This window comes from Motacilla alba, chromosome 3 (assembly GCF_015832195.1).
Source record: "Motacilla alba alba isolate MOTALB_02 chromosome 3, Motacilla_alba_V1.0_pri, whole genome shotgun sequence".
In the NCBI taxonomy this organism is placed as follows: Eukaryota; Metazoa; Chordata; class Aves; order Passeriformes; family Motacillidae; genus Motacilla; species Motacilla alba.
In genome coordinates, this window is record NC_052018.1 from 29,369,376 (window position 1) to 29,397,140 (window position 27,765).

Here is a 27,765-nt window from a genome sequence, read left to right on the forward strand (position 1 = left end):
TATACTATGGAATGAGGGAAACTTCAAGACGGTATGTATGACAGAATTCATAAATACCCAACAGCTGTAGCAACCTATTAGATAGATGAACATATGCCAAGCTGCAAAATAGGCAAAACAATAGCACTGCTTTTTAAGATGCAAAAATTATTTTATGAGTTTGAAATTGAAATTTCACAGCTCAGAAAGTGCATCTGAAACATAAAGTAGATCTCTGGATCTTCCTGTTTGATGTGAGTTAACAGAAAATTTCACACTGTAATCCTAACAATATTAACATTTAACTAAACTTCTCTCCTGTAGCAATAGCACAGAATTCAGAAAGAGATGGGATTAGAAATCCATGTGTTTCTGCACATTTATTAAAAGTAGATACATAAGTCTTGCTAATAAATTTCATCAATCATGCATGAAGAATTAGAGAAAAGAAACAGCACTATAATGCATAATATGCTAATCTGTAAGAAGAAATATGTGATAAATTTTATAGGATTTCCATAGAACCCTACTGAAATTAGCAATTTCAGTAGTTCTAAGTATATTTGTTTGACTCGGGCATTATTCATACAAATACATTTTATTGTATATTTGACGTATATATGTATATATTTAAGCCGTTTTATTGAAGACGTAAAGTTTTCCTGTATTTTTATGAGTAAATTAACAGTCCCCAAGTCCATATATATGTATGTATTTTTCTTCTCATTTATGGTGGTAGTTTTATAGGAGTAGCCCAAAATCATGGTTGATTCTCAGCCTTTTTTTATGCTGTGTCTAATTTCTCTGCTATGTTCTGAATTGCTCTGTAAGTAGTAGATGTCTCTTTTCTTTAGTACACTTCCAGTGTCTTATGAATAAATGCTGCAATTAAATTTTGAACTTTTCTCCTTTATTACGTGCACTTTATGAAGCAATATGGGAGATGTTTAAGGCTTAAGTTCCCTGATAAATTGCACTGTAGCTGATGAACCTTCAGAGAGTAAAAAGGAGGGATTGTGCTGCTCTGTGGTGTGGTTTTGCCTAAATGTGGGATTTAGAGGCAGAAGCTGGGGACTGTGTTCTGCAGGGTCACAGCTGGCTCCACAGCTTGCCCGCTCTGGTATCCCCGCTTAAGCCTGTGCGTGCCGTGTCAGAAGAGTGACAGGTGAGGGAAGGTAGCACAGCCATCCCTTGTAAAATATATGATAACTATTCCCCTCGACACTCGATACGCTGCTTTTAGTTCCTGGGGAAAATGAGCGTCCGTCTGTACGTTCCTGCAAACCTATCCCTTTCAGGAGTTATAAAATAGTCACCCAGATGGCACCAAGTGTTTACTCAGAAGCCAAGGCTTAAGTCGGTCACAGACAGAAGTCCCCAGGACTTGCTTACTAAACAGATATTTGGAATGTTGGCTCCCAGGTCTGGTTAAACCGATCCGAAGGAAGCTGTGCACAAGTGCCGTGTGGAGGCGGCTGTGGGAGGAAGTTGCAGATTCAGGTCTGGGCAAGCTCCACTGTGACTTTTGGCTCTCCCCTTTCTAAACAAACATCAGCTACAGATTGCACAGCTTTCTCCTCGGTTATTCATGTGAAGCTAAAGAAATGGATACACACTCTCCAGTAGTAAGCAGCTCAGATACTATTACCTTTGCTTTCTTTCCATGTAATGACATGAAGGAAAGTAATCCTATTTAACTAAAGAAAGTATAGACTGCAAATTACATTTTCTTTCTAAATCTCTTCTTTTCATACATTTACTTTAAGGAAGATCTGGATTTTATCTGTCTGCATTTTTTAAATGAGGTGTATTAATTTCCTGAAAATACTAAACTGTTTAGTTGTTTTTCATTAAATATAGTGATCACTTAACTTCCGCAGTGTAACTTACAAATATCCTCTTCTTCAGAAAGCACTTTTTAATTATGGGAGCAGGTGCTATTAAGATTACCTCTTTATTGAAATAGAAGATTGTTTATTAGTTACAATGCAGTTTTTATCTTCTTTATGCAGTAATACTGGTAGTGAAGGCACAAGTGAAGATTGAAGCTTAACCTTACAGTAAATTTGTTTTTCAAAAATTCTTACTCTGATAAATTAGCATGAATGTGATTTCTATTTCTATGTCCTTCATTAGAATAATGATTTAAAATTGTCCCATATGCAGTAGACGTCAATGTAATGAATAATTTTGATTTACTCCTCAGGATTTTAATTATACTTTTCTTTTTTTTTTTTTTTTTTTGCTTAGCAAATAAACCTATGTTTATTAAAAGTACTTGGTTCATGAATGTAAACTTGGGTGAAATTACCCTTTCAATTTCCCTTTCAAATTATTGTCCCTGAAGGAAAGTACATTTCAAGGTTAGTTAACAGAGAGAACTAAAGAAATGCCCAAACCCAAAGAGTAATGATGTCAGTGAGGAAAATATTTTCTGTTTGCTCCAGTAAACAATGATCAAGAAAATGTAGCTTGTCATGTTTTCTGGCAGACTGAAATACTTCTGCTAAATGCTGTCTCCTTTTCTGTGGAAGTAAATGGATTGAAAGCAGTTTAGAAAGAAAAGTGGCGGAACAGTATGGTCACTGCAGTAACTTTAAGGGGCTGAGCAGGTGTACAAATCTTTCCACCTACTGTCTCAAGGTACTTCAGTAAGGATGTGACTGAGATCAGGTCATGTTTGGAAATGCTTAAGATAGAGATAGTTTAATTTTCCTCATAAATGGTAATACAACAGGAAATTAGTCATCCTTCTGTGATTTTCCTGTGCTGTTTTTCCCATTGTAACATATTTGGAGCAGTGAGGCGTGTCTGCAAGCTCTGTGGGCTTCCGTGTGGGTGGTGATGGACAACCTTTTGGGCAAGAAGAGGAAGCTATGGTAATTGTATTTTAAGGTCTCCCCCTTCCTCATCCTGCTGTTTGGGGTTAAAGATAGGGCTGCATCACCATTGCAGCAAGTAAACTGCCTTGAAGATACCAGAGAAACCAACACTTTGACCACCTTGGCTGGAGGAAAGTTACTCATATTTTAGTTCCTTTGCTTGCTGAGTGTGATAGTCTGTTTTTACCTGAGAGGAGGCCATTCATTTACTCTCAATATGTAAAGGCCAAAGAGGAAAATATTCTCAAAATAGGGTAGAAGGATCGCACTGACCTGCACAGTAGAACTTGTTCTCTACAAACACCTCCAGATTAAGTGAATGCCTTTAAGACCTATTAAACTGCATCTTGTTGCATCCTGTCTGGGATGCTGAGCCACTCTTACATCAGTGCAGCCACAGCAGTACCATCCATCCCACAAGCAGTATTTGGGTGGCTGGAGAGTGTTCAAGTCAGTCATGCTGCAGCTCTTCGCTGTGACCACCTATTGTGTTATGTCAGGAATTTGGAAATCTGTGGTCACTTTTTGCCTGACTCCTGGTTACAGTGATTCCGTGCTGCTCTACTTGTGGAGTTTACAGAGGGATCATTGAAAATTTAGTTCAACAATGTGACAGCTTTTCTTTATCCTGGACAAGGACTGTGTTTTAAAGAATTACATCAATCACTTGCAATGGGAACTGCCTGCCAGTTGCTTTTAAAAATGTTTCAGCAGGGATGTTGTATCAGTAGAACTATACTTTTCTGTTTATCAACATAATGTTTTGAAATTGCTTGGCAAAATCATACCTCCTATAGCTGGGTCTTTTTGAAGTAGCAAGTTTTATCATTGTGAAAACTTGCATATTCAGATGATTAAAAGATGAGCTATTCTTACATTTTCACAAGGCATTTCTGCATGCCTAATTTAGACTTTGTCTCTGTCTAACTCATCTCACAAAATTACATACATTTTCTCCTCGTTTAGTAGCATTTATCCTGTAAAAATTGTGGTCATGTGTTTGCTGGAATTCATAGTGAGGAAACACTGGATGAAAGTAGCTTGTGTATAGAACACACACACCAGTCTATAAATGAAATAAATTTTGTACCTTAATTAGACCTGCATTATTATTGCTAAGATATTTATATTTATATGTATTTATATGTTTGTATTATATTTAATTTGTGTTGAAAAGGAAATGTATTGCTAGCAACACTGCACTGCCTACAAATACATAAGGCAGCTGTCCACCTTTCTGCTTCAAAAACTGTCAGCTATGTTTTGAAGCAACTTTCAGAATCCCAAAAATATATGTACTTGTCTAATATTTTGCTCTCTTGGCATCAACCATAATCTTCTGTGAGAAGTAACATGAGTAACAGTTTTAAGTAACCTCACTATTCCACTTCAGCTGGAGTTTTTTTCTTTTTTTTCTAAACATTCTTTTTTTCACCACAGGGTCACGATAAAAACTTCACTTTTTTGAGAGTATGTTCTTAGGCACTTTCTCTGAGTTATCGAATTTATGAACAAGGCCTCCACCATGTCTCTGCAGATGCTTGCAGATGTATCAGGTATTTAAAAATGTTTTTGTATCTGCAGAGTCCATGACAGGATTTTAGCCCTTCTACAGTAAGTGGTTTCTGAGAGCTCCACACTCATACACTTCCAATTAACAGCTTTTGAAACTTAAAACAGTTTAATTGGCTGTTTCTTAACTGGATCTTTCTGTAACTTCCTAATATATTTTACTTCTACTGTATCAAGTTAATGTTTGGTTTTATGTCCTGATACTTTAAAAATATTATTGTTATTTAATACTCTTAAAGTATTAAAATGTTATATCCTACAGATATTTTCAATACAAAATCTTTTTAAAGCTCACTTATTCTACTGCAGCATTTTTTAAACCTGTTTTTTTTTCCCTAGTTTCCCTCAACTAAGTCTTAGACGAAGTTTTGAGGATATTTCATTTAGCTATGTTCTTCACAGTGTGTTGCTTTTTCTATTCTATGATCTAACCAGCGTATTTTCCCTTGTCAATACTTCCCTCTATGGTTTACCTCTTATAAAGGGATTCACTAGTTTCTGCTCTTCATTTTCAAGATTTTGTACAACCCTCTTGTGCACAACCAGTGCATCATGTATCATCTGTCTTCATAGCCCCCCTCGCTCATTGAGGGTAGATTTTTTTAAGTTTCAGTTGCACTTAAGAACATCTCCATTTTACTGGCTTTTATTTTCCCCAAGCTACATGGTAATGGTTTAGAGATTTCCACTCCATGTTCCTCAAGCTCCGTCAGGTACATTACTCCAAGGGGCTTGCTTGGTCCATGGCAGGAACAGGCTTTATAGACTGTATATGTTATTTTAATCCACTGCACCACAAAGTAGGTAGAATGCTGCCACCTTTCAGCCTCACAGGTGGCCTGGCAGAGTCAGGAAAAGCCCATGTGTGTTAGGTCACCTCGAAGGATACATCATATTTTTCTGCCAGCCTGATGTCATACAAATAGGCTGGTTTTATACCTCCCACCGCCTTGTGCTGTTCCTAGACATTGTTCTGCTCATCATCATAGCCATGCTTTTGTCAGGTCAAAAGTATCAGTGACAGTGGCACATTGTGAATGATTTCAATTGCCTTGCAATAACTGAAGGGCACCCATAAGAAAGGTAGGGTGAGACTTTAGCTGAGCCTCTTGAGACAAGACAAGGGATAAAACTGAAGGAGGCATTAAACTGAAGAAGGGTCAATTTAGATTAGATATAAGAATGAGGTTTTTTTACAATGGAACAGATTACCCATAGAGTTGGTGGTTGCTCCATCCCTGAAAACATTCAAGTCCAAGTTGGTTAGGACTCTGAGAAACCTGTTTTGGTTGAAGATGTCCCTGCTCATTGCAGGAGGGTTGGACTAGATGACCTTTAAAGGTCCCTTCCAACCCAAACCATTGTATGGTTCTGTGATCTTGATTGCTTTGGTTGTTGTTTACCTGGGGAGTTTTTACTTGTAGAATAGATTGCCTTCTGACATAAATCTTTCTAACACAATCCACTGCATATCCCATATACCATAGATTGGATGGATGATAGATAGATATATGTCTATAGAGATAGTCTAGATTCTATCCCTTTATCTGTGGTGGTGGGCTCCTCTGACCAACTGTGCTATCCATGGCTGATGGGAATCAGATCTGATGTCTGACCTCCAAAGGAATATCTCCAGAAATTAAATAGGAATGCAACCTAAGTAGATACTTTAGTCTGCCTTCCTACAAACATGTATTTCTAGTCATTGCCAAGTTCTATAGGAGTTCAATGGTAGATCTTTTATTCACAAATTAAGACAGAATTCACTGTAGAAGGTTTTTTTTTTCATTTCTCCATTTCTCCTGCAGGTTTCTTCTGCAGTTATTTTTTCATGATCTCTTTCAGTGGATGTTGAGAAAAGATAGCAAAGCTAAGTCATTACTTTGGCCAAGTTACTGCAGTTTTAGAGCTGTGTTAGTTAGCATGGCCCATGTTGTCCTATCAATTTTTAAACGGAAGATCCCACTGAGGTTGGTGTGAACTTTTACCTCAGTTTCAATATCAGGATGTGGCTCCTTGTACAGGGGAGTCCTCCCTGCCTAGTTACCAATTGTACACAGCTCTCCTCCCTTTCCTTGAAGATAAATCTCCTTATCTGGTTCCTTTTTCTTGACAATAATATTGTAGAGAGAAGAAAAAGAATAAAAGTATTCCTTGGATAAAAATGTTGGCTATTAATTATCACTATTGTGCAGTTACATTCTTGTGTAATTCTTGTCCCCTTGGAGCCTTATTGTACAGATATGTGAGGCTAAGTATTTCCTCCCCCATAAAACGGACATTGCAGGTTTTCATCTCATTCCCCTGCATAAAGTTGTCACCAAAATGAAAAATTAACAAAACAAAATTCCACCTCTTCCTGAATTCTCAGAATTTCTTCACAGAATTAGAATATTGCTAACAATTAGACAGAACACTGCAAGTTCCGCACTAGCTAGATGAGAAAGTAAAGAAGCTTTCCAGAGGTCACATTGGCATGCTGCTTTATGAGTTCGTGTATGTATAAGCTACATATCTTGCACTGTAATTAATTTACCGTGATATTATTTGTTGGACACAACGTTCTCATGCATATTTTAGTTCCATAAACTTATGGTGAAAGATGGAAATGGTGTGCATCAGCTTTGTAAACGATCCTACACCTTATCCTGTTTACATTATAAACTGAAATGATAAGAGGAATATCCTATAGTGAAATACTGTTTGAGATATATTTTAACTTCAGTGTTTGAAAGCGGAGAAAGGGTAGAAATGGAAAAGTTCTTGAAGTGACCACTTCTTTTTAAAATTGAAGTCAGACTACACTCTAATCAATTTAAAACTTTATTTGAAGATGTATATGAGCTAGTAGCTTTGGAATGCCTACTTACATTCTCAGGTTTATATTGGGAATTAGAGATCATTAATTAAGTTCTTAAATTCATTTCTAGAAATCTGGCTACTTAAAAAATTTATGATTGTCAGGGCATCTCAGTTCACCTTTATTGGGTCAATAAATATGTGTAATTGATTCTAAGTAAGGTGTTTGAATTTGACCAAAGATATAAATCATGCTGAAGCAATACATGAGTCTGAGTAATTTTAAAGATTTTAAAATTTTAGTATTTCAGATTCTTAAATAAAGAAAACGTAAGTTCTTTAATTGTGTGACATCTCTAAGAATATGCAATATAACATGCAAGGCTTTTTTTTTAAATTATACAATGCAGAACTGTTACATATTCTTTGCTGATTACATTTAAAATTATTTCACATTTCTTGTTGCTATAATGGAAATTGGATTGCTTCCTCAAAGTAATTCTTTTAATTGTGTTCCAAGGTGACTCATGAAGAAAAGGGAGACTGGGGGGAATGACTGTTCTGAGTTGTTCTGAGATGTTATTTGAAGGCTTTATGATTACATTATACATTATTCAGATGTAAAATTTAATCCCCAAAGCATCAGAACTGGTCTGTGATTTGGTCTCTGACTGAAAAAGGCAGATCCTTGCACTGAGTTCAGAAGGAAGGCTCACAAGTCAAGGATCTATTCAAAACACTCAAAGCTCCAGTGCCTGTTCAGGAGAGGGAGAGAAAAAAAAAAAAAGGGATGCTAAAGTGTTTTGAAAAGCCAAGCCAGAATTGCAGAGGAAGCAGCATAGGGCTGGTTCTTAGGATCCAGTGAGCATAAGGCCTTCTGCTATATTTAGTTCCCTTTCCCTGCCTTCCCCTCCCCCTTCAGTGCCTATATTTGAATTTGAGTTGTAGTGTAAATTGTCTTTCATTTAAAATAACTTTTTTGTCAATTTTTTATGGCATCCTAACTTAACAAGATAAATCACTTTTCAATTAACATTGTAGTTAAATATAATTATGCTTAATTAGTGCCGAGTTACCTCTTCTTTTCTAAAGGATACAGCCTTTATATGATGGCTTGTGATTAATAATTATTGTTTGTGCTTTTTCTTGCACTTTAATATAACATTGAAGGAATTGTTAGAAATAGGCAATTCTTAATATTAGAAATAAATGCCTTATCTTGACATCTGGATATTTGGTCTAGTCTTACTTCTATAGAAAAATAGAGGATGAGAATAGCACTGAATGTTATAACTGTTTAATGTTTGTATTTTCAGGGTTTGCTGGAGGGTCCTCAAGGTCCACCTGGCAAAGAAGGTCAAAGGGTGAGTAAACTTGTGAACAACTGGTCAGTGTGCTAACAGCTTGATGTGCAACTTCTGCCTAAGCGCTAATAAAAAATGGTGAGGTAGCAGCTGAGTATGAAGCATGCTGACAACAAACTGAGCCTTGACACTTGAGGTTTCTCTTCAGTTGAAGGAGATTTAACAATTTCAACCATCTAAAGTGTTTTAATGACTGGCAGAACAGATGTATTGTATTGTGTTTTGTGCAATATGTTTCTGCTGTAATTTAAACTGAAATAATATTAAAACTGTTCAGTTTTCCTTTTTTGGCAGGGGTGAACTATACTTTGCAACATCTAAGATATACAAAGATAATAATTTAGGGTCATTAGCTAAAATATTAGCAAAAACCAGTCGTACTGACCCATTATGCACGTGTCAGTGCCCAACATATGTGTACAAAAATATGATACAGTAAAGGGGACGGAAGGGGACTGGGGTGGGGGGAGCAGAATATGCCAAAGACATTAAATAAACCTTTGGTTATTTAGAATTTTAATACGACTAAGTAATGGACTGACAGTTTCTCCATGTTCTGTTTTTTTATTTTCCCTGACTTACTGAATTTCATAATTCATTAGAGCAGATAACAAATATTTATGATTGTGGTATCCCAAGAATTAATTCACTGTTGTAAACCTAAAATCTAGTATGTTCCTAAAAGTTTGGGAAGATGTTAAGACTCAAGCATTTCAATATTTTTACAAATTAGGTGTGTGCTCAGTTTGCAGTTTTGAAGTTGGGTCTTAATAATTCTTGGTTCATTTAGGCATCTTGCTATTCAATATCACAGTTAAAATATCTGAAATAAAAAGATTAGGTGTTTTTCATCTTAGTAAACTACAGTGAATTTTTAAAGGCTAATTGAATTATTCCAATAATAGTAATAAAACTAACAGAAGACTAGCCCTTGAACAAAATGAGTAATGACACATAGGCCCCAAAGCGATGTTTTATGTTGGTTGTTAAGTTTTAAAAATAGTACTAAATTCCATTTAAGCTGTACACGGAGCAACGAAAGCTGAGTTTATTGATGTTTCTCACTAAGGATTGAGAACCTGATCAGAAAAACTCAGTGTAGTAATGCAGAGTTCAAAGTGATGTGATGAAAATATTATTAAAGCACATTTACTAGTATATTGACGTCCTTATTAAGAATTTTATAATGACCATTACTATTACAGTTAGGCAATTAAATATATAGGATACTGCAAAAAGATAGTTGTATCCCCTTTTAGCATATTTTAGAGTTGTTCTGTGGAGTATTAAATCTGCAACAAGACAAATTCTCCTTTAGGAACAGTTATAAAGATTCTTGTGTTTTAGAAACTTCACTCTTGGAACTTCTTCATTTTTTATGCAAAATTTCAGAGTTAATACACTGTATTATATTTAATGGTGGTGGTGGATAAATTGATTTGGAAATACTTTTAAATTTTATTCCATTTTGCAGTAGGAATCAGTGGGTTGATACTTCCATCATGGACATTTTCCTACTCACACATAAAATTAAGCTGCTGTCACACTCCAGCCCCTGTAAAAACGGGAGTACTGATGGTTTTGTAATCTCTCCATGCACACAGCTGCCTTGAGCCAAACAATGAGAACAGCAGACTGTGGAGTCTCAGCATCTGTCTTTATCTTTCTGCCAGTGAGATGCTCACAACAATACTCCTTCTGCTGGCCACTCCCGCTAAGCATTAACAACATTGTTGGCAGGCTTAATTCAACTCCCATGTGCTTTTGCATTTCCAATACATTTAATTACACAATAACATACTATTTGTAACAAGATCTCTGCTCTGTTTAATGACAAACTGGACAGTGCACATCTAATGGCTATTAAATGCTCCTTTTTATTCAATTATAGATGTCATGTTCCTCTGTTATACTTTCACCAGATCCTCCAAATCTTTCACATTATATGAAGTTACTGCTTTTCTCATGGGCTGTCTTTTGAAGATTAAAGCGTGTTATTGAGTGTGTAACTAGCTAATATTTCTTTTCTCCAACATATTATTCAGACCTAAAAGCAACATTGTGTCCATTCTGAAGACTGGAACTGTAGCATATTAGGGGGGAAAAAGCCCCTCCAGAAACTTGAAATTACCTATTCAATTTGCATGCCACACTTTGAGGATATGAACTCTTAAGTTGCCATTCATATGGTACTTGCTATATTCAAAATTTAATCCACCTGCATCTTGAGCATTTTTAAGTGTTCAACTCCTTTGAAAATTGGTCTTAGATTAATAAGGAATTGAGAGGACAATCATATAGTGTGTAACTTGCAGACCTCGGAATACACATTGAAGCAAGGAGAATTAACAGTGTTAATGGTGATATGAAGAAACATATAGAAGGCTCAGGTTAGAGCTAGTGACAGGTAAATGGCAATAGAAAATGAGTAGAAAAGCAAAGAAAAAAGCATGCATCTTTGTTTTCAGAGTACGGTTAAGTGAGGTTTTATTATTTCAACAGAGATCAGAGTTTAATATTAGAACTACTAAGAAACACCAAAAGTGCCCTGTCCCAGAGTGGACACCCATCTCCCTGCATTCACTAAAAGAGGGAATTAGGAAAATTGTACCCCTAGTGAGAGGAATGAGTCTGAATAGTAGTACTTCTTTCACCTCACAGGAATAATCTGCACAAAAAATCACATCATAAAAATAGATATCATAATTATTATAGAAATAGAGTAAATGTTATTATTATTATAGTAAACATTAAAATAACTGTAGTTTTTGAGTTCAAAGTTATGTCAACCTTAAAATGCTTATTGACATGTACATCAAATTGGCTTAGAAATGCAAATCTACACCATTACTTGATGAGATTATGTCAGTGGTTTATTTATTTCAAGTGTAAAGGGGATCAATACTTTTTTTTTTCAAATAAGGTGGTACCAGCTTTTTTCTGATAGATGCACTATAGACAGAGTTACTGGTGTCATTTGAGCCCATGCATAATTATTAAAACACAGAATATGTCACTTTATGTGTCTTTGATATATTATACTGTATATATAATATAGTAATATAGTATATTACTACTGTATGGCCATACTAGTTATCATCTTACTCCCACATCAAAGAGTAATTTAGGTTCTTACTTGTTTAGATGATGGTCAGCAGTGGAAATTGATGACAGAAGTGTGTGAAATATCTTCTATCTTAGTTGGTCTCGCTGGATGCTCTCCAGATATCCTAAAGAATGAAAAAGGTTTGCAGAAAGCAGTACACTAGTGTGATATGTTTATAGAAATGTAGTGTGGAGAGATGATTCAGAAGGAGAGAGAAGCCCTGAAAATTCTAGTTTTGTGCAGCATTAAATGATCCTGTATCAGGATGACCAGGTTCTATTTTTTGTCTTTATTTAACAGAAAATTGCAAATTTGCTACAAGGTTTCAAGTAATGAAGTCGTGGAGATCAATGAATGTGACGATAAATAAAATTTGGATTCATAATCACATTACTTCTCTTATGCTGTTCTAGTAGCAAAATGCATAAATATTTATTTTCTGAATGAACAAATGGATTAATAGTCTAGCATTCATCAAGAGTACTGGTTGTGTCTCTAAGAGTAGACTCATGAGTTCCCATTCTTTCCTAACTTATTGTGACACTTTTCCCTCTCATCTCCATTATCTCATCGCATTGTGGCTGGCTTGTGCAGGAGAGCAAACTTTGTGAGCAATGGGTACAAATAATGATCTTCAGACTTACATATCTTGTTTTCTTTGCACAGCACTAAAAAGGGAGGAACAGAGTTTTGAGATCAAGTGGACAAATTTGTTTTCAGTTTTGCATGGTTTACTACCATGATTCATAGACACAAAAGAAACCTCCCAGAATTTTTCATAGCTCTGCAAAAAATCTTAAGATATATTTCATGATTCATCACATATTTTCTATCCCTAATTAGACTGTTACCTTGAAGGCAAAAGTCATTGTCATGGCAGAAGACATCATAACCTGGTTACATCACAACGTGCCCAAATTCAAAGAGCACACAATGAACTTATTTCTGATTCTTCAATCAGCCTGAGATTTATACAATACTTATTTAAAGGGCTGTAATAATGTCATCAGTGAATGTAGCTGAATTCTGTGTGAGCATGTAGAGTCCTTGTGTTTCTCCTTTTGCCAAGATACCCACTGCCACTCACCACTCACATTTGTTAGTCAATGTTGTGTTTTCCTGTGGGCTCAAGGAGTCCTCAAACGTTTGCTCTTCTTAAAATAGTCTGGTGTTTCCTCTTGTTCTACAAGTAGTGACTTCATATAACATTTTTCAAGGTTTTTGATCCTTAATGAAGTGGTTTGTGCTAGACATGAGACCTTACTCAGCCAGATTTCTGGGTTTTAGCTCTGGTCACTGAAAGAAATGGGCCAGTCAAAACAGCTACTCATTCCTGCATGAGAAATACTAGACTACTCTGTGGGCAGGCACTACGTTCATGCATCATTTTTCAGCGTCCCATCACGTTGACTTCAGGCATGCTACTGCTGCAGCAACTTGATACTATTACACAACTGCTCAGAATGACATCAGGAGCTTCAGGAGGTAATTACACATTACTCAGAAAAGTCCCTGGTCCAGGATTACCAACCCACAAACAATACTAAGATTGGGTACTAACCTAACATTTCGTGGAATTTAAATTACAGTGGATTACCACGCCATCTTCCTGGATTCCTGTGTTGTGCAGAACTATTACTTTTCTCAATCATCTTGCACTTTCTAGGTAAGCTTATTTTTGCAGGAGTCCAGTTTCCACTTCAAAGAACATCAACAACAGACTCTTTGGAACTTGCCTTGAATTCTTTCCTCCAGTGTTTCTTGTCAATCACACATTTCAAAATATGCATTTTATTTTACACTTAGCATCTATCTAATCCTCCATTAGCCTCAAGCAACTGGGTTTTTTAATGTCCTCTTTATATTGAAGAGGTATTTGGAGTTTTTTCTCTACAATCAAATCACCATTCCATTAATTTTAGAAAAAATTCCACTAGAGGCCTTTAGATCCCATGAAAAGAATTTTCAGAAGTCTTCAAATAATTTTGCCATGTTGCTGTGTATTCTTAAAAATTTCTACAACCTATAGTTTACAGGCTGCATGGGGCTTTCCAGACTCTGCCTTCACTGTTTTAAGTGCAATGAGGTTTATATTTCCAAAATAATATTCCAAATGTTTTGAGAAGTAATGCTTCATTTCAGTTGGATATCTTTGTAGCAGGGATTTTCCCCGAACTTGGTGCTTTTTTTAGAAATACTATTTTTTCTGAAAATTATTCAATTTTTAAAATATAATACTTCAGTGAATTCCAAAAAAATTTCTTAATGCAAAGGATCAAGGTATATTTATTAGACAGCTGTACTGTGAAATCTAGACAGGGTGATTTTGCATTCTCACCTGACCTCTAGAAGAGGCATGCCCAGCATGCAGCTGAAATACACAGCAGTTTGTGCAGCAATTTCTGCTTCTTTACAATCCTCTTGACGCCTTCTTGAGCTCCTAGGCACTTTTTCTGGGATTTGGGCACTTTTGGGAGGGCACTGAGGATGCCTGTTTCTTCCAGGTGAGGCTAAGGTAAGGGTGGCTCTAGCAGCTTCTGCGGAGCTCTGCCAGCTGTCCTTGAGCAGCAGTGCCACTGCAGGGAGGTCAGGCCCCTTCTGGCCGGTGCCAGGGTGAGGACTCTGTAGGAGCAGTTTGTGCAGCCATGGCAGAGGCAGCCAGGAGATGCAGCAGGTGGCTCAGCAGTTTGTGCAGGAGGGCTTAAAGAGGCCAGCAAACCTTCTCAAACCCCTAAGGACGTCCAGCATGCACGTCCTTAGGCGGGGTGGTCAGAAGGCACAGGACCCAAACACTACTGAAGGAGCAGTGACAGCTGTTTGCTGTCAGACTTTCCTACCCAGATGGAGGACACAGCTGTCTGTCCATAGGGCCCCACGCACTACAATCCTCTCTTGGTTATTTTGAATGTTCATGGTGACTGGGAGAGGCTCCTGGAGACTGGAAAAGAGCAAATATCACTTCTGTCTTCACAAAGGAAGGTACAGGGAACTACAGGCCAATTTCCTCTTTCTTTTTCCTGAAAGAGGAAATCTTCCTGAAAACCATTTCCAAAACACGGAGGACAAGAAGGTGATTGGGATAGTCTGCATGAATTTATGAAAGGAAAATTTTACTTGACCAAATACATTGCTTTCTACTATGATGTGACTAGCTAGGTGGATGACAGGTGAGCAGAAGATGCCAACCTCAGCTTCAGCAAAGCCTTTGGCATTATCTCCCATTATCATTGTAGACAAAGTGACAAAGTACAGATTTGATGAGTGGATGGTGAGGTGGATTGAAAACCATCGGAAAAACAAGGTCCAGAAATTTTTCATTAGGGGCACAATGTCCGCTTGGAGACGAGTCTTTAGTGGTGTACCCCACTAATGGGGCTGCTGCTAGAGCCAGTAGTGTCCAGTGTCCTCATTAACAGCCTGGGCAGTGGGGCAGAATGTAGCAGAGAACTGGGGCAGAAGAGATCACATGAAGCTCAACAAGAGCAAATGCAAAATTCAGCACCTCTTGGGTGAGCATACACTGAAAACAAACTGTTTTGAAGAAAGCTTTGTGTAGAAGAACTGTTAGGACAATAAGCAGATCATGAGCCAGCAGCACATCCTTGTGGCCTAAAACAGGCCAATATCCCGGCCTGCATTTGAAAGAGCACTGCCAACAGGTCAAGGGAGATATCCTTCCCCTTTGCTCAGCTCTGGTGAGACCACCTCAAGGAAGACACAGACTTCCTCAGGGGTGTCAAGGTGCAAATGGAAAAACTTCCATGGAAGGAGAGACTGAGAGCTGGGACTCTTCAGCCTGGAGAAGGCTCAGTGGGAATCTAATCAGTGTGTAAATATCTGATGTGAGGGAATAAAGAAGAGGGAGACACATTTTCCTCAGTAGTAGCTGATGACAGGACAAGAGGCAATGGGTAGGAAATTAATTACAACAACAGCAACAGAAAAAACAAACAAACAAAAAAACCAAAACACCCAGAAAATTCTATCTGAACACAAAAAAGCACTTTCTTATTGTGCTGTTCATGAAATACTGATACAGGCTGCCCAGAGAGGTTGTGGAGTCTCCATCTGTGGAGATATTCAAAAGCCAAGTAGACACAGTCCTGGACAATTGATCCTGCTTGAGGACAGGGATTATACTAAGTGATCTCACGACTTTCCTCCAACCCTGGCAATTCAGTGATTTTTATGTGACTAGCTATAGCTTATTCTCAGCATAGCTACAACAACTTCATTTTTATGGATTAATAAAATTTTTAAAAAGTCTTTTATATGTATTTAAACAGATTATTTCTCCATCATGGTGGTTTCCCTAGTTCCAGTGGTGAATTGAGTTCAAGTATTTAAAAATCTTTCTGCAATATCACAGCCATATCCTTGACTCTATGTTCCTTGGGATGTTGCAGGTGTCCTGAAGTAAATATTTTTGAAAGAACTTCCTTATTTCCAATAGTTGTGTTTATAATACAAAATACTTCACTTAAGAGGAAGTTATTTTAGCATTATCTTAGTAATAAATTAAATACCTCATAAAACTAGGAATCTGTTGTCATATCTAGTATTTCAACATTGATTTCACTAAAATTACATGTTTGGAGGGACTCTGAGGGATTGCAATATTTGCCTTATGTTAATAATCAGCTTACTCTCTGAGATTACAAGTTTTTCTCATCAAGCATGAACAAAGGTAGTTTGACAGAGTGGAAAATCTTCCTAAATAAATGGATGGAGAGCTGTTAGATTTTCTTAACATAATTATTTAGAGTGGCATCAAAATTAATTTAAATTCTGATTACATTTTCTGATTTATAGAACATTAATATTTCTTTGACACAATTTCTTTTCCAGTTCAGTGAATAAATGTTATAAACCAGTTATAAAACAAACCTTACAGAACAATGATAATGTCTGCATTGCAGGTCAGCCTCCTGGCACAATGCAAAACATTTTCTTCACAGCTAAAGCTCTGTAGTTTTGGAATCTCTTTTGATCTTTTCAGTCATTGACTTTGATGTAAGTTGTTTTTAAACAGGCAAAGCTCCAATCTGATTTAAGTTAGAGTTCTGTATGTTCCTTCACTCTGACATTTAACAGTCCAAAAATGCTTAATGTAAAACAGTTTTTTTCCCAGAATGTCATTGAAGTACATATCCAGTAAATTAGGATACAGCCTAAAAATATTTATTTTTCCCACTTTGGCATTTAAAAATTGAATGAAACAGTTATAATTTAGAATGATGAAAATAGATTTTTCAATTAGAAAAATATTTTTTTCCCTTGTCAATTTCCACTGTAGAAATTGAAACCTAACTTTTAATGGAATGACAGAAATGGTATAACTTTTAAGAGGCTCTTTTAGAATTTCAGACTTTCTTCCAAATACTCTGTTATTAATGTTTCTTTTAATGTCTTTTAGCTGAAGTTGTAGAAGTATGAGAGAATAAGAAATTATATCTAATAATAAAAATTAAGGTATAAACTATCTAAATATAGTTTAAAACTGTTTCTATGAGTGGTTTTGAACTAAAATTTAACTTTTATGGATACACTTGAAAAATTGTGATGGATTTCATCTAGAAATTTTTTTGGCAAAAGAGGTCATGGCATTTGACTTCTTGGCATTGCTATGCCTGTTTAGGGACTTATTTTTATTTGTTACACTCATTTCAATTTTATGTAACCTGGCTCGGTAATCCCTTTAAGCATTTTATTTATGTCACAATGAAGAAACTAGAAATTTTGTAAATCATTCCTAAAATGGTTTTGGAAACCCAAGATTGAGTGCAGGAAGGCTTCTGCATGAGAAGCTTCCTACTGACTTTTCTCCCAAAGCAGAGGATTAGGCTCTGTGTGCTCTACTCTTCTGTGAGCCACGTTTCTGTGAAAGGTTTTAGTGGGGTATGCTGAACAGACTTGCACTTGATTTCTGCAAACGTTTTAATTTCTTGCCTTCTGGCCTTATTCCTGTGATTTTGTTCAGGTTTAACATCTAATACAGAGGCTAATTTGTAATATACTGGTTACCATAATGCGTCCTCAAGGCCAAAGTTAATAGGATTGAAAAAGGGATTGAACATTCAAATCCTAACACTGTATTACTGAAGTTAACAAGGTTTCATTGTCTGCAACATAGCTTTTCAATTTAGGGGAGAGACTGTCCCAACTCTTGCTGTAATCTGAGATAGCGTAGGCGCTGGAACTGGCACTTGGCTGCTTGGTGGCAACTTTGGGCGTCAGGAGGAAGAGTTTTTTAACTGCCCAGAGGTCAATCTGGCTGCATTTAGGTACTCAAGGTGCTGACAGGCATCTGTGGGTCAGGCACTGTGTGACAGGGGTCTTTAACTCCCCACTCACCTCCTGTTTTGGTTATATCTGTGCCTTTTTAAGTCTGGTTTTGAGGATTAACCAAGGCTATCAGAGTGTAGTTTGGCAAAAAAAAAAATTACATAAACCTCATTAATTTTGCATAACAACTACGGTAGTTAAGACTTTAAAGCCAGATTTCTATTTTCCCTAGAACTATTTCTTGTTTTGAAATGTGATTATGTGTTTCAAGAACCACTAATTAGCACTTTCCCTTGAAAATTCACATGATTTATTCTAAGAACTTTTACCTTCATACTAAAATGTAGATCTTTAAATTATTAACTCCATAAATCATGTCAGTGTTCCTACATAACTGCTTCATTTCATCCTTAAATAATCCACAGTTTATTTTTAAACACTAGGATTAGAGATCTTACTCCTCTAAAGTTAGAGAGATGTGAATAGATGGATATGGCATGATACAGCAGGGGGTTACAATACAGATTTTGAATTCTTGCACTGTGTGCTGGACCTGCAGCATTGCCCAGGAGCAGCAGTCAGAACCAGAGCACAAATCCTATGGGAGGATGGCCAGAGCCTCTCGTCTGAACAGCTTTCCATCTCATGTCAGGCAAAGCTCATCAAGTAATTTCAATTCACAGAAGGGGTGAAGGAAAACAGAAATAAAGAATGCAGCTGACCACATACTTCAGCTAGGCACTCAGATGGGTTTCCTGAAGCATATAATCTCTCATTTACTTTATTTTTAGTATTTTATCCTTTTTTGCCTCTAACCAAGCAGTTGTTATTTGAATGATTTGTCATTTGAATGATCTAGCTGAAGTCTGTCCTTTGGGAAAGAGGAAAGTAGCCTGCTGTACAAATTAGTTGGGGGCAAGAGTCAAGGGAACAGCACACAATAGCAGTAACATCTAGAAAACTTCTTATCACATTGATTGGCAGCAAAACTATGTGCAGCACAAGGGAAATAGCCAGCAACTCTTTTGGTCTTCTTCAGGTATTCTAAGTAGCATTAGACAACTTGTTGACACCACATATCATTTTTAAGTGAATGTAGGTGGTATTGCATTTTTTATTTAGTTAAAGGAACAATATGATGCCTAGGACATTTATTTCTATTTTGAGTTGTTTTATAACCTCAATATTTGCTCAGTGTTCTAAGCTAAATGAAGGTAACAGGCCTCCTGTGTGGGCTGTCAGCCCTCTGCACAGCAGAGTGGCAATAAATACAGCTCTCATAGGGCTACCAAGGCCCACAGCTGAGCAGGAGATGGGAGCTGCGGCTCTCTGCTAAGCCCACTCTATAAACCAGAGAGGGCACTGAGATGTTTTTCATTTTTTTCTTGCCAGAAGGATGACTCAAAATCAAAATGTAAATATTTAGTCATGGTCTGGCTCATGGTCTGCCCAAGGCAGCATCATAATAGGCTCATCAAAAACATTATTCTCATTGTTTTAATTACCCTAAACAGAGCCATAAACCAGTATTTTCTGCTTACACTCTTACTACAGTAAAAATATATGTATTTTTCCCCCTGCTGATGCTGAGAAGTCATAGAGAAGCAGGAGTGTTGAAAAGTAGGTGGAGTTTTGGGTATTTCTAACATTGAAGTCTCTGTATCTGAAAGGCATTGCTGAAAGGTAGTGGCCTGGTATTAAATTTAAAATACCAGAGAGGTTACAAAGGTGCTTGGAGGCAAAAAAAAAGGACTTTCATTACTCTAGGAAAAGGTTATGTCTCATACTGATCTGTGTGCTTGTTTTACATGCAATATTGCATGTAAATAATAATGCCTAATAATATAATGATGGGATAAAAAAGTGGGGGAAATGTTTCCTCTGTGTTTCACGTGTTTTAGTAATTATTAAATGATGGTGAAAAATAAATATCCCTTTTTTTTTAATAACTTGGTTTTGGTTTTGATTTTTTTCAGAAAATTCATCAAGTTTTGTTTTTGTTATGTCATAAATCACATTTTAGTTCATCTTGTAAACAGAGATAAAATTGCCTTCCCAATATATTCCATGTTTTCCTGTGTAATTAACACCTCGTTCACAGTTGTGGCTGCCAGTCAAAGCCCTGTCTTCTTCATCCTGACACTTCCTTGATACTTTGTTTAGACTGCTGTGACTTTAAGTGTCATCCTCAGGATACTTTAGATAAGTTCAAACAGGAAAAGGAAGGTGGCTTCGAGAAGTCAACACTGTAGATTATTATAACTCGGAGGGACTATTTTAAAAGTATGGAGTAATTTATCTTTGTTTATTACATTATTACCTCTCAGTCTGTTTTTCCCACTTTCTAAGGGAAGTTTACTGGTTGTTTTTTTTTTTATTTTGTTTTGGTTTTGGTTTGTTGTTTGTTTTTTTTTTTTAAGTCAGGAAATATCAGTTTCCACCTGTATTTCCGGAGTAGAGATCAGTCCAAAAGTATAGATGTAGCTGTCTGCAGCCCCCTTTGCTTGTGCATGTGTGCCCTGGCAGGCCAAGCAAGCTTCTCAGTCGCTCACTGAGCAGCATCAGTGAGGTGACCAAAGTCAAAACCTGCCCCACCTTAGCCCAGCTGAGCTGCCAGCCCTAGCTGGTCCTGGGGCTGCAGGGACAGTGTTACCAGCACAGCAGAGTTCGTGCTGGGGGTGGGTAGTAAGGGCCAGTAGAGCCTTGAGCCCAGTCTAAGCACCTAGTACTGTATTTTGGTTCTAAAAAATTACCCTTAGCTGCCCCAGTTAGAGCTCTGCATGTGCAAGTACTGGTGGGATTAAACAGCTCAGCACATAACATATGTCTCAGCTAGTTAAGACCCAGGAATTTGGCACTCCAAATATGCTGAGGTGGTTTTGTTTCACTCTGACTGGCTGAGGATGTTCATAAAACCGTGGTGGCAGTGTACATGTTGTGTGGCACAACCCAATGGCTGAAACACATCCACACAATCTTGGTTCTGTTTCTTCTTCAGCTTGAAGGGCTTCAGATACCTACCACTCTCAGGAGAGTCCCTGGCTTCTAGGCAAGAGGTTGTCCTGGAGAGCTGCAGGGTGTGAGGGAGAGGGATTTTCCACCCTTACTGTCATCCCCTCAGCATAGATCAAGATTAATGAAAGGCATAGCTTGAGAGTGCTTTCCTACAGATCAGGGCTCTCACCTGGAAATTGCAAAACTGGATTTCTTTCTGTTCCTGAGAATACTTCTGCAATCTATGTGACACTGTTATTTAAGAAACTACAGAAGCAGGCTTAGAAGTAGGGAGCATAGCTTACAGAAATATCCCTATGTGTTAATTGTGAACTGTCAGCCAGAATTTTATTTTTTTTTACTTTTTAAGCCAAGTTTTCACCAGGACACCCCCCTAACGTTTGACATTAATTTACATTTGCCATATGCAAGGGAAAAGTTTACTCTTAATGGATATAACACTTTTCTTCTTTGCCATTTGCACCTAGATATTAGTTGTTCTCAGCTGTTGTTTCTAAAAAATGTGCATCAGATTTCAGCTTGGCAATAAAGATGTTAATTCCTGTAAATTACTTCCATTTTTATGTTGATCTTCCTATAAAAAGCATATGTGAAACAGTTGTTCAAGCAAACTCTGTACTAAAAAATTGTAATAGTTACATATGCAAGTGTTTTTTAGAAACTGAGTGCAAAGTCTCCCTTAAGTAGACTTTTATGGACTTTATGTTTTAATGCAAATGGTTTTGCATGTGCATTATATATACACAGATGGTAGTAATTGCACAAAGAAGGTGAGTTGTTTTTGCAAATAAATCTCTGGCTTTTGTGCTCATTATCACATCCCAGAGAAGAAGAAGGTATATGTGTTTGTTAATTGAGTTACATTGCACATATGTACTGGCTGTGGTGCAGCGCAGTTTTACATCCCAAGTTCTGGTGTATTCATACAAATATAATTTCTTTACACCTCATCAAGGTACTTTGTTAATAACCCTATGTGCACTCAAATTTGAGACAAAACTTTAAACTGTGACATTGTTACCAGGATGGAGATGCAAATATAGCTTGTTATAACTATTAAAAGCAATCCTAGAACTACTCATATTAGAAGTATTGCAGTGACTGATACAGAGCATTCATTTTGGATGGATTTGGTTGGTGTGTTGGTTTTTTTTCCTGCTAATACATAAGGCAACAAATCTTTCTTAAAATTCTGATTCCAAATCAGTCCCTAACCACAGCATTTATAAATGTCTGTTGTAATTTTTTGTTTCTAGGGGAGACGAGGCAAACCAGGCCTTCCAGGAAAACCGGGGCCACCAGGACCTCCTGTGAGTAACTAATGAGGGGAATGGGAAATTTTCACTCTGTCCTTGGACTTTGTTAACTCTTTTATAGCAGGTTACTGGATCATAATTATAGTAAAAAATAATTGATATGTGTGTACTCTGCTGTATCAAACACCTGCTACTGGTAGACTTTTGTTGCAGCACATAAAAAAGGACTGGGTCCACAAGTGGGAGGGACTACACAGGAGGGAAAGAACAAGATGGAAACTTCAGCAGAAGAAGCAGAAATTGGCATTTCAAAGAAAGACTGGCCATGTATGCTAGCCGTGAATACTGTGCTTTCATTCCCTTTGCAAAATGCATGATGCTCTGTAGAAGAAGGGATAATTTCTGTCTCAGAGGGGTAATTTGAAAGATGAAGGACTGTGTGAAGCATGTGCCAACTGTCTGAATGATGGGGAGGATTATACCCAGCACTGGAATGAGCACTCAGCTGTAGTTCAAATGAGTTGACTGAAGAATTAAAAAGATTAAGAAATACATGACTTTATGAAAGGATTTGTAATATGAAGAACTAAAGGGTTTAGCTCAGATTTAAGAGGTTTGGGATTTTCTTTTTCTTCTATATTTTTTTAAAAAAAGATAAAGGAATTAAAATTCAAGTCAGGCATGAATGTATATTAGTCTTCAATGAAAGCAGCCTTTTTTGTTAGAGGAAGACTTGGTCATATTTATAAAATTCTCTGTACATTGTATTGTAAAAATGCTGTCATGCACAAATGCAAAACAGCTATTTGTGGATTAAGTAAACTTCTGCTGCTTTACATTCTTAATATAAAACAAAAAAGTTATGATTCTATCTTTTGTGTAACTGGATAAAGGCTAGTGGTTTACACATCTGAACATTTGACTCAAATTTGTTTCAACCTGGTCTTATATGTAGAGAAGAGAATAATGCACTGCTGCATGGTACACAATGAGTAAAATGAAACAGATGTCATCTACCCTCATCCAAAACCAAAACTGCATACATTTCATAAATAATTTTTTCTTGCGAAATGTGTTCAGAAAGAGGCGTTTATGATGGAATTCATTTATCCTGCATAAGATCAGTTAAAAATCCCTCCCTTTCACTCTTTTGAGTGAAACAAGCCTTGCTTGTTTGAGTCCTTTGCACAGTCCTAATGCTGAAATGGTATTGCAGATTGCAGGAGGCCAAACAGAGGAAAGGACTGATGCAGAATCTTTCTTAATACAAGTGCCAAATATAACCTTTAAAGGATAAAAAAGCAAACCATAGCAGAGGTCAATGTTAGACCTAATCTACTTAGCTTTTTGTGAGCTAGTGAAAAGCTGTTTCTGTGTTACAGATTTCTGCCATCCTAGATTTGCTGGCAGGTCAGACTTGTGAAGATGTATGATGCTTGACAGATATACCAGAAATCTTGAGAGGAAGCTAAATTGCACTTCTATTACTGAGATGTAGCTCAGATTTTCTTACAGCAAGTGGAAAGCTCAACTTTGTCAGCATGGCAACGTCACTACATGGAACTCTGTTGGGTACTGTAGCCTAGTACAACATACAGAGAAGCATTCCTTAAACAGCCATGGCCAAAATACTGGTTTAAAGTACTTGTTTCTGGTATAACATTCTTGATGCACTCCTCTCTTTGAATACAGCTATACCATCATCTTGTGTTCCTCTTCCAAGGCTGAGAAGATAACACATAGAAAAGGCGTACTCTAAAAGCAGTAATGCCTGCTAACATGCATTGGCAAGATCCCCATGCTTCAAGTGCCTCAGCTTGTATGCACCAAAAAAACTTCAACAGGACCCATCATTCCCCCTCTCTTTCTCAAGGCTCAAACTCTATTCAGTTTTGCTGTGCTTCCAGTTACCCCTCTCTCCTAATAGCGAGCAACTTCTTCATGCACGTGGATGCATTGTTAGCCCTTACTTTGGCTTTTCCAAAGAGCAACAGAACAGTCACACCTGCAGGGTGGTTGCTGTCATAACTTTGGCATACACAGGGTACAGAGTGGTTAACAGATGGACTGAATATGTAAAAATTAGACTCTCCAGTATAAAAAAAAAAAAAAAAAGGGTTTTGGCTGATGTTTCAAAAAAATAGGAAATTTGTTTTTGAGAAAAATGAGATTCATTGATTGTTAGGGCAACTAGAGCATGCAGTTTGTGATTGAAATTAACAAATTTACCTAATTTACTTATCAGTTTATGCCATGATGTTGAGTATTGCATTTAGATATTAGTGCAGTCAAGTACTCAGTACTGACAAAAAAAAAAAAGAAAACATAAAAAGTGTGATAAGAAAATCCAGTACTCAAGGTATTTATTATAAAGGACAGTCCTAATAACAATGTGCACATATAGGGACTTGTGGGGAAAAGACTGAGGTAAAATTAAAGAAAACTGGAAAGTTACAAAAATTGCAGTCAGCATACATGCTGTGCTTTCATGTGACAGGAGTGTAAAAGCACCTGCTAGCAGTCAAAAATCTACTTGGAGCATGGCAGCATTTTAGACTTTTCTAACCTTCTCCCAATATCTCATCTTTTTTTTTTTTTTTTCCCTAACCTAATTTCTAGGGATTTTTTTCAGTAAAATTAATGCTTGGTGTGAGTTTCTAGTCCCTTAACATCATCTGCATAGCTTTGGTTGAAAACCTTTATCACTGTCAGAAACATAGATTGATTGGCATCTGGTAATGAAACTATTCAGTTAAAGTGGCACTTCCTATGAAATTTCTTCCAGATAGCCTTTCTTTTTTGTCTTTTTTTTTCCTCCTGATCCTTTCTTTTATGTTATTTTTTTTTCCTTTGGAATAAGTCCTCTGCTCACAAAAGGCAAGGAGCCTATGAGGATTTTTATTGATCAGCTATGAAATGTTTTTTTGTAAAATTATGGAATATATTCGTCCTTTGTTTAAAGTCTATTACATATTATAGACTTTTAAGGTGTTCTTTGATTCCCTTCTGGTTCAGAATTGGTGGCTTGCATCCTTGCTGTCGGCTGTTGTTTTTGAGTACTGTTCTGTTATTTCAGCGCAGGAGAGCTGAGATGTGAGCCCACACCCGTCTCAATCCAGCAGGTAGCAATTTGTGCTGAACACAAGAATCCAAGTAGAGCGGCAGCTCCCTCTAGTGCTTTTTGGCCTTTTCTCCACTTTTAAAGCTCCTGGATAGCAGTGAAAATCTTCTGTTAAACACACTATTCACTTTGCTCTCACAAGCATTCTGAAAATTGTGGTTGTAAAATCAGTATCTCTGTACCCTTCAAATGTATTTTATGTATTTGCCTACTTCCATTTTCTTCTGAAGTCTTCTGAAAGAGAGACTGTCACATGCTGTTATCCTGCTCAGCATGGCTCTTCACTGAAATTGAAATGCTGATTTTATGAAACAAAAAGAATTACTATGATAATAGGATGCTTTAAGGTTGTAAGAACAGCATTTTGATCAGACTGCAGAACTGAGCTGATTGCTTTCTTCTGCCATAGCTGCTAACTTAAATTCCATAGGATTCAGCAACACAGGATGGGGTCCCTGATGTCTGTTACTGTTGAGGTTGGGAGTTTATTGATTATTTATTTTTACCTTTGAATGAATCAGCAGGTTTACATAGAATCAACCCATTTACATAGATAGGTTGGAGAAGAGAAAAAAAAAAAAAAAGGAGTTTTATTCATTTCTTCATTGAGGCTTAACTTTATCTTTCCTGTCCTAATTTTCTCTGTCTCTACTAGAACTGTTATGACTGGAGCAATTCCATTTCTTAATAGCTCCCATTTTAGTGAGCTACCTTGTTTTTAAAATCAAGAGTGCTAAGCTAGAGTTGTGCTGCAAACTTGTCCCAGTATAACAAAAAAATTCTTTGGGATGAGTCTGACTTCTGCCCAGTTATTCTTTAGCAGAAGTGAAATGTTATCAGCACTGGTTTGTAAAGGTTAGAAGCATGAGGACTGCCTGTTCTGGCCAAACACAATCTTGTCCAACCTACCTGTGACAGAGGTGGGAAAGAACCACCTAAGTTCTGGTGGGTGTGTTAAATCACTGGCTAGTAAACTGTAATCACAATTATTCATTCTCTTAAATTGATACATCCAAGCTAAGCTAATGTTTTCACCCAATAGATATAATTTCACAGTTGCTATAGCTTTTGAAGCTTACTATTCAGTTTATCATTTACCTTTGCAAGAGGCTGAATTTCATATTTTTTATCTTCTTAAGTATTTTTGGAAGATAAGCTTTGTATTACTCCCTAAAGTTTTAAATTAAAACAGGGTTTCATTTTTGTCTGCATTGCATGTGATGTAGTAGAGGTGTTCACTTGATCTTCTTCATTTAGTTACGTACACTTTTGGTGTTGTGATTCAATACATATGTCAGTGCCCCCAAACTAGTTATCTTAAGTAGCCAGCAGTTCACCTTGGAAATTTCATTTCCTCTGCCTCAGGAAATATTGTCATTCCTCTACCAATATTTTGGGAGCGAGTGAATGTTATCGCTTAATTACTATAAAGAAAAAAATCAAAGCAATGATAAGTGAAAATTGTCAATAGCATTTCTGGTTTTCCTGGACTTTCAGCTGCTTCTTAGAAGAATATTGGAAAGGCTTACATTATAGTGTGGGAATGGCTGGCAAAGGTTGGTCATATTGCTTGTTTCTATGCATTAAGTTTTTTATCCATATCAAAATGTAATTTATTTCTTGTGTGCTATTGTGACAGACGTCATGTTTTCATCATTCTTTCCATTTGCTCTTTGGAATAGTTATGCGGTATTGTACATCTGCCCTGATAAGTTTCATGATGTTTTGCATTAAAATAAACAGATAAACAGTGTCTTATTTTAATGGGCAGGCACCAAAGTGAAATACAGGGATAAAGTAACTGTGCTGAGTCACTTGCAGACTGTGTTCTCTGAAATGGCCTATTTTTGAGATGCAACCAATGCAATTTACTTGTTACCCGTTTTATGCATGGACTGTGAGATTGGGTAGATTTTTTCAACAGTCTCATCTTTACAGAAATGCAGGTGAACTATAAAAGTTAAGGGAGGAAAATACATTGTAAACCCCAGTAATTTCACGGTTCGGAGCTATTTCCCTTTAAGCACCTGTGTTTCTATTCCTGCCTTGTCTGTAGAAATAACATCTGAAACCTGTTTGCAATTTTGGAAAACAATCAGGACACATTTTCAGTTCTTTTCTTATTCATACAACTCTACTCTGTGTGCTTCACTTCTGTCAATTACACAACTTGATATTAGAAAAAAAAGGAAACCCTGCTCAAGTGAGCTTCAAAGTGGCAGATGTGCAAAATTCTCATTCAAAAGCTAGAAACTGCTGGTACAATAATTCTTCAACTGTTGTTAATTTCATTGCTTCTCCACTTTCAAACCAATGCTGCTGGGGTTTTTTAGCCTGTAGAGACTTCAGAGTAGATTGTGCAACTATATTAGTGTAGTGAAACTGT

General features: G+C 36.9%; 1 protein-coding gene across 1 annotated transcript in view; it reads left to right on the forward strand.

Annotated features, from left to right (window-relative positions):
• Positions 1 to 27,765, forward strand: part of COL19A1 (collagen type XIX alpha 1 chain) — a 184,881-nt gene that overhangs the window by 98,105 nt on the left and 59,011 nt on the right. The window contains exons 15-16 of the mRNA XM_038130911.1: positions 8,549 to 8,596; positions 22,259 to 22,312. Coding sequence (XP_037986839.1) covers positions 8,549 to 8,596; positions 22,259 to 22,312 — 102 coding nt within the window. The remainder of the gene's footprint in view (positions 1 to 8,548; positions 8,597 to 22,258; positions 22,313 to 27,765) is intronic.